General features: G+C 51.0%; 1 protein-coding gene across 1 annotated transcript in view; it reads right to left on the bottom strand.

The window, feature by feature from the left end:
- Positions 1 to 2,769: 2,769 nt before the first annotated feature.
- Positions 2,770 to 7,542, bottom strand: part of LOC108296160 (testis-specific Y-encoded protein 3-like) — an 8,649-nt gene continuing 3,876 nt past the window's right edge. The window contains exon 9 of the mRNA XM_037734924.1: positions 2,770 to 2,973. Within this exon, the coding sequence (XP_037590852.1) occupies positions 2,770 to 2,973 (204 nt within the window). The remainder of the gene's footprint in view (positions 2,974 to 7,542) is intronic.

Here is a 7,542-nt window from a genome sequence, read left to right as displayed (position 1 = left end):
AGTTTTGCTGTAAATGGTAAAAAATAAATCCATATTTACATAACAATAAAAAGGTGAAAATATTAAATTTTATTATATCCTGTGTTGAAAACTGATGTGAAATTCCCTTAAAGGGGCTTACCTCTTTTAAAGTACCTTACGTCCTGTATGAAAAATCTGGAACATAAAGAGCAAAAGGGGAATGGCTTCATAGATTAGTGGCGCATTTCACTACGGACCTGAGAAAAACGCTGTAGGAAAACTAGATAAGAGAAGATATTCTAATTTTACGAAGTGGAAATACACAGGATTCCCCAATTTAAATAGGTTTCTTTGAAAATTATATATTTATGAAGTACAATTTTTTTAAGACGTAAGTTTCCTGCTGCCAATGTGCACTGCTCCGTGTATCCTCCTCCACCCAGCCTCAAGTGATCCTGTCACATCTCAGATTCCCAAGTAGCTGGGACTACAGTGGCCTGCTACTGGAGCTGGGGTGTGTGTGTGTGTGTGTGTCTGCAGGGGTGTGTGCAGGGGTGTGTGTGTTTATGCGTGTGTGTGCGTGTCTTTAAATAGACCCAGGTTGTACAGTGCTGACCCACGTCGAAACTCCTGGGCTCAAGTGATGTGGCAGCATGCGGCTACCAAGATGATGGGTTTTCAAGGGTGAACTGCCACGCAAAACCTGATATTTTGACAAATGATTAAATCGAGCTACTTAAACTACATGCTTTCTTGGGGGAGGACCTTTTAAATATTGTACAATCTTTTAGTGATTTGAAATATACACTACCGAGATCGGGTATCCACACACTCTGGCTTTCAGCCATAAATATCTTTGGCCTTTCAGGGACCCGGCTGCCAAACAAGGGGTTAACTACTCTACGTCTCTGAGCCCCGCCTGCGGTGGGATCCGCGGAGGCTAGGAGCAGTACTCTGGCCTATGTATGCGAGAAATCTCAGTGGCAATCTCCTTATGAGAATGTAACGTCTGAGAATGACATGAGGTGTCACAGCTGCATGACACCATCCTCCCTGTCACTCTGCTGCCCCACACTGTGCTCCACTTAGCCCCGCTGCCGCCCAAACTGCCGCAACACGATGTTCCGAGCAGAAGAGCCGCCTTACCCCGTACCCCTGGGTAACCTGCCGCGTCTCCGCTCGGCAGCATGTCCACTCTCCGCCTTCTTCCCCTTACCAACCTCTTGTCTGTGGAAAAGCTGCCTTCCTCTAAACCGGTCCCTGGTGCCACAATGGCAACAGATTAAAGGACCCCCATTACGTTACTCAGTCTAGTCTCCAACTCGTGACCTCAAGTCAATCTTACACCGTCACTTCCGAAAATGTTGGGATTACAGGAGTACGTCAGTTTGCCAGGTTAATCAAAACCTTAAGCACATCTATTTGCTTCCGTTTTCGGCTATCTACTGCCATTTATCTCCAATACCAACACTTCTTCCATTTAAATTATTTACGGTACCTGAGATACATGAAACATCTTTCAAATACTGTCATAGAAGGAGGGGGACAATTACTGGTTTAAAAGAGGCAAATTTAAACTGATTATTCATGGTTCCAGACTTCTACATAACCGAAAGTTACGCAATTTATGTCAAACTTTGCTAAGTCCTGTGAAGAAAATCAGAAATGTGAAATGTGCTAACTAAAAGTACAAGGTTTTTTTTTTGTTTTTCTGCTCACAGTGTATGAGCACACTGCCTGTGTATGAGTCAGGACCACGTTCACAGAGAAAAACCGTTTCAATAAAAAGTGCACAGAAAACAATGGCGCCCCAGGTCCATCACCCACAAATTGCCCCCACATCGGACATGTCCAACTGTAACAGGAAGAATCCTCAAGAAACATCAATGAGTTTAACAAACCTCAGTTTCTCACAAGCACTAAGGACAACCCCCTCTCTACCGTCTCTTCCCAGAATTCAACACCCACGCACCGAAAACCATAGCCCCTTTCGTTGACAGCATCCGAACACCTCGCTGCATTTGTATTCTTGCCGAGAGACCAAACTGACCAGAGAAACCGAAATTACCGGTGTTTCTCAGTAGGACAAACAGCCTCTGGGTCACCGGGCCCTCAGGGTGCTCGCATCTGGCTGTGGAACGCCTCTAGCCCCGCTGACCGGTGAGAGGCCGGGAACCGGACTGCGCGGGAAAGATCCTTTGGCAGCCCTACGGAAGTAGCCGAAACCGCCTCTCTCGGCAGCCAGTCAGTGCGACGGTGGGTGGGTGTCTTCTAGGGCGGGAAGGCAAGCAGAGGGGCGTGGCCGCATCCGGGTGTCCTGCAGCTCCACCCTCCTCGGGCAAGCCAAGCGTGAAGAGCTGTCAGTTTCCGCCCAGACGCTCTGGGTTCAGGCACAGGCGAGGCGGTCAGCCAGCCCTTTGGAATTGTGGGCATGGAAGTCCGACGGCCTAACAGCCATCATGACTGTGGCAGGCCATGAACCCACAGCCAACACATGAAACATCTCACTTCCTTAGGCAGGCCAGGCAGGTGGTACTGAATGCTGCAGATCCAGAGGAGAGGGAAAGGGACCGGGGCTGGCTGCTGGGGCACAGGCAGCAGCGGGAGGAGGCTTGGGGGAAGTGGGCGGGGCAGGCACGTGGACGGAAAGCCACCTGGAACCTTGCTGGGGTGGAGTTTGTCTGCACTTTTGGGAGGTCTAGGCTAATACAGACCCCGAGTGCCATGCTTCCTCCCTAAGGATGCTGGACTCCAAGGAGCATTCCTCTCGTGCTGGATCCTAAGCACACTGGAGACCAGATGCCAGGGTCACCCATGGGTGGACTGTGTACACGCTGTGCGCGTGCAAGATACTGTGCGACCCAGAGGTTCCTGCCAGCGGGCAACAGCAGCATGCTCGGCTGCCGTCAGGGCTTCGCAAGTCCAGGGCCTCACCGTGTGTATTCTGGGCTGCTGGGCATAGCTTATCCCGCTGGGGCCCAGGGCCCCAAGGTGCATGCGTAGGACTGCAGCCTGTGGGACATCCCAGGAGTCCTGGGTCCACGTAGCTTTAGCAACGGATCCTCAGCAGGGCGAGGCCCATGGGTTTCTCAAGGACTGGTCCCCACACTGTAGGGGTTCCATGGCGTGTGTTAAGCAGCAGAGGCAGGTGTCTGTGGGAGGCCAGAGGCGGGCATTGTGTTCAGCCTGGAGGTAGGAAACGGTGACTAGTGCACAGATCCGGGGTGTGTGGGGGTTGTGTGGGGGTGGCCTTGTGGAGGGAGGTGATGTTCGTAGTGGACGACGTCATGGTGGTAGGTGAGGTGGTGGCAAAGTAGGAGGCTGACATGTGGCAGCAGGAGGAGGAGGACCAGGAGGCACAGCGTGGCCTTCCTGGGCCAGATACAGACTTGCTGAAGCCACTTGAGTTGGAGATGGGCTCCGGATATTTTGGACCAGAGCAGTAGTCTTGCAACTGTCCATTTGGGATGGTTGGCAGCAGGGCTTAAGCTCAGGCTTCCCAAGGCAGGCTTTGGGGAGCCAGGATGGATGACAAGAGTTAAGCCAGAAGGCAGGGATGGGGAAAGGCAGGGGGGCCAATGCCATAGTGCAGTAGGTAGGAGCTCCGCTTGTTTGTGCCTGTGTGAGAGCACAGGGTAGGGAAGGGGAGCCAAGCTCATCACTAACAAGGGGGAATAGCCTTACCACAAAGCCTTCACCCACAGCAGAAAGTTCAAGGGCACATTTCTATGGGAAAGCCCCTGGGGGAAAGGGAGTCTGCATGTCCATGCCAACCACTGAAACACCCCTGCTCCCCATACCTGTTTCCAGCATGCTCATGCCAGAAACCCAAGGTAGTCAGGACTGTTCATGGTGCATGGGGCTGCTGTCCTCTGCAAGGCAGGCACAGGCACCCCAGACACATTTTATTTCCTCTGGCAAGGCTGCACCTAAAGGGTGTAGGCCCTGAACAGGTGTGACCTCCGTTGCAATCCTCTGAGAGGCCAGGAGAAGAGGACACTGCATGCCTGCACAGCAGCACCACCTGTGCAGCTCAGGAACCCTAGGAAGCAGCTGCCTCACACCACGTCACCATGTCCCCAACCAGCTGCTTACTTTTTCTGTGCCTGGCTGCTGCTTAGTAGAAACTCTCCAATCATGCTCCACCTGCCCCCAAGACCACCACAGCCATGTCAGTACCCCAACTTCAGAGAGTGAGAGAGGACCACCAAGAAAGTGTTCCAGGTCCGAGGTCTGGGTATAGCCCTGTCCTACACTCTTGGTGCCCTTGCAAAGTCGCAGAGTGTTTTGTGGCACACCCAGCCAATCATATGTGAGTTCCTTAACACTAGGCTGATTGTGCATCACACCCAGATGTCAGACTGCATAAGAAACCATGACGAACCCCTGCTTAGCTACGTGATGGATTTGCAGGTCAGGCAATGTGGATTGGGTCTTCGTGAGGGCCCATGTGTCTGGGTCAGGGTGGGGTCCCCCTGAGGCCCCAGCATATCTCAGGGGAGAGCTGGGAAGGGGAAACACATGTGCCACCCCAGCTAGCAGGCCACCTCCGTCCAACTAGATGATTGGTCCCTTTGAGTCTGTCCTCTTTCTCCGTAGCCACGCAGGCTGAGAACCTCAGACATCTCCAGTTATGGGCCACAGGATGAAGGTTTTTTCTCCTTCCAACCTTTACTTCCACAATGAAGTGATCATTAAGGATTTTCCTGTTGCATTTTCAGTATGGAGTGCCTCCCGGCATGGTATAGGAGGTGGTATGTGGAAGGATATGCCTGGCTTCGGCCTCCTGACTCCCCTTTCTCCAGAATATAAGGTTTCTCATTCCACTGCAGTCCCGTGGTTCTGGGATCATGAAGGTAAAGCCCCCAGCTGTAGGCAGAATAAAACCTACCTGAGCTTCTTCAGCTGGTTGGCGCACCATGACTGCCCAGGGTCTGGCATGATTGCTGAGGTAGGGCCATTGTGGGGATCCTGGGAGAAGACCTTGCAGATTTTTGCCAGGCCTCTAGAGAACTGGCTTTGAAGCATGGCCTGACCTGTCCCGTACCATTTCCTCAGTAGCCCAGATCATAAGTCACGGCCTGTGGCTCGATCCACTGCAGTACCACCCAAGGGAGTTAGGCCCTCAGAGATGGAATAGAAAAAATGTGAGGTGAGCAGTGCAGGTCTCAGGGCGCACCTGAGGTCAAGAGTTTCACACCAGGCTGACCAACATGGTGAAACTCCGTCTCTACTAAAAATAACAAAATTAGACGACCGTAGTGGTGGGTGCCTGTAATCTCAGCTACTTCCCAGGTTGAGACAGAAGAATCGCTTGAACCAGGGAATCAGAGGTTGCAGTGAGCTGAGATCCTGCAATTGTACTCCAGTGTGGGTGACAGAGCGAGACTGTGCCTCAAACAAAGAGAAAGAAAGAAAAGGAGAGAAACACCAATGCCCCATTCCACCTTCCTCGTCCCTGCCACTCAGAGTTCTAGTTTCTGTTTCTGTGAAATCTGTGCCTGTTCTAGACATTTTAGGTAAACGAAGTCATACGCTGTGTGGCCTTTCATGCCTGGGTTCTCTCACTGAGCCTGATGTCTTCAAATTTCATCCATACTGCCACCTGTGTTTGAGCCTCATCCCTTTTCCTGTCTGTATAGTATTACACTGAGTGCACAGAGTACACTCCGTTCACCCGTTCATCAGTGGATTGGACACCTGGGTTACTTCCATCTTTGGGCAGTTGTGAATCACACTGCGACGTATGTGGGTGTAGCATGATGCTCTGTTTTTCTAGGAACTCCTGGAGAAATATGTTCACACATGATGTCATGTCCTTTGTGGAGACATCGATGGAACTGGAAACCCTCATTCTCGGCAAACTAACACAGGAATAGAAATCCAAACACTGCTTGTTCTTACTCCTAAGTGAGAGCTGAAAGATGAGAACACATGGACACAGGGTGGGGAACATAACACACCAGCACCTCTCAGGTCAAATGTGGGAGGAAGAGCATCAGGTGCAATAGCTATACCACGGTGCCCTTAAGAACTAGGTGATGTGTTGGCTGCTGCAGCAAACCACCATGACGCACGTTTAGCTATGGAACCAAGCTGCACACTTGTCCCTGTTCCCCAGAGCTTAAAAGACACTGTTTTTTTTGGTGGGGTTTCAGCCTTGTTGGCCAGGTGGAGTGCAGTGCTGTGATCTCAGCTTACCCCAATGTCCACCTCCCAGGTTTCAAGCGATTCTCCTGCCTCAGCCTCCTGAGTAGCTGGGATCACAGGCATACACCAGCACGCCTGGCCAATTTTTGTACTTTTAGTAGATTTGCGTTTGTCCATGTTGGTCAGTCTGGTCTCGAACTACACAAGTCAGGTGATCCACCCAACTCGGCCTCCAAAAGTGTTGGCACTGAAGGTGTGGGCACCACACCGGCCAAAATAAGATTTTCAGAACGTTTACATAGTACAAAGAAAAGATGTCTAATTGTTTTCAGCAGACCGAAGGTACAGTTCAGCACTTTCTCTGATAAGACATTGGAATCCATGTGAAATCACCAGACTGAATTGCATGCAGGATTTGAAGAAGAAGGCCAGGCAGCTGCATTCACTTTGTGGGGTGGCCAATGTGCCTGAGCCACCAGCCCAGTTGACAGGGGACAGTTGACAGTTTGCTATCTTCTCTGGGAAAAGGTCTTCCCCTACCACCACTTTAAAACAGACCAGTCTCAAAACTAGTCCTGGGATTTACTTATAATCTTCTCGTTATGTAGTTACCTCCTAGAAAAATCATGGCAAGACCCTTTCCTCACTTTTTTCTGATGCATTACTTTATGGCAAGAACTGGTGGCAGGCAAGTCCCTAGACATTTCCCGGTCTGAGCTGCCCTGAGTGTACACACCAATCTGCTGCTCGACTCCCACTGTCGGGCTACTCTACTGTGCAGCAGTGTCCTTTGACCAGCACACGGTAGCGTAGAGGCCAGCTTGCAGGAACAAGGAGTTTCCACTGTTGACCGAGTAAATTGCTGAGAAAACCTGTTTCTCCTGCATTGGTGGGTCATGGGGACAGCCGTCAGAGGAGGTCAACACTCTCACTCAAGAGCCTCAGCTGTCTGCATGGCAGCAGGGGCAAAACTGGGTTATAGATTTTCAAAGCTCAACTGCTGAGAGCCAGCAGGAGGTCTGTAATGCATATGGAAGGCAGCACAAAAACTGCAAGAACTTTGACTGTCAGACCCTCTTCCCTGAGACAACACAGCTCTTCTCACTGAAGCTGTGGTGACCAGAGTCCATACAGCACAGGAATGTTAGCACTCTATTAGTGCCTCACCAAGGCGGATGCTTGTGTAGGAACTGTTTTGTCTGGGAATGGAGAAGAAAGTTCTGATAACCACCACTGAAATCCCCCTCCCCCTCTGTGGCAGAGACAACTCCTTGTCCTGTGCAGAGACACAGATGTTCCTGGGCACCAGCCACACACTCCAGAAGGAAGGCTGTAAGTTTTGTCCTCCTGCTTGAGGCTTGTAACACATGCTCTGCCATTTCGGGTTCCTTCTCTTTACATTATTAGCCAGGTGCAAAGTATGCTGGAAAA

The sequence above is a fragment of the Cebus imitator genome, unplaced genomic scaffold (genome assembly GCF_001604975.1).
Source record: "Cebus imitator isolate Cc_AM_T3 unplaced genomic scaffold, Cebus_imitator-1.0 Scaffold687, whole genome shotgun sequence".
Lineage (NCBI taxonomy): Eukaryota > Metazoa > Chordata > Mammalia > Primates > Cebidae > Cebus > Cebus imitator.
This window is presented reverse-complemented; position numbering and strand designations above follow the sequence as displayed.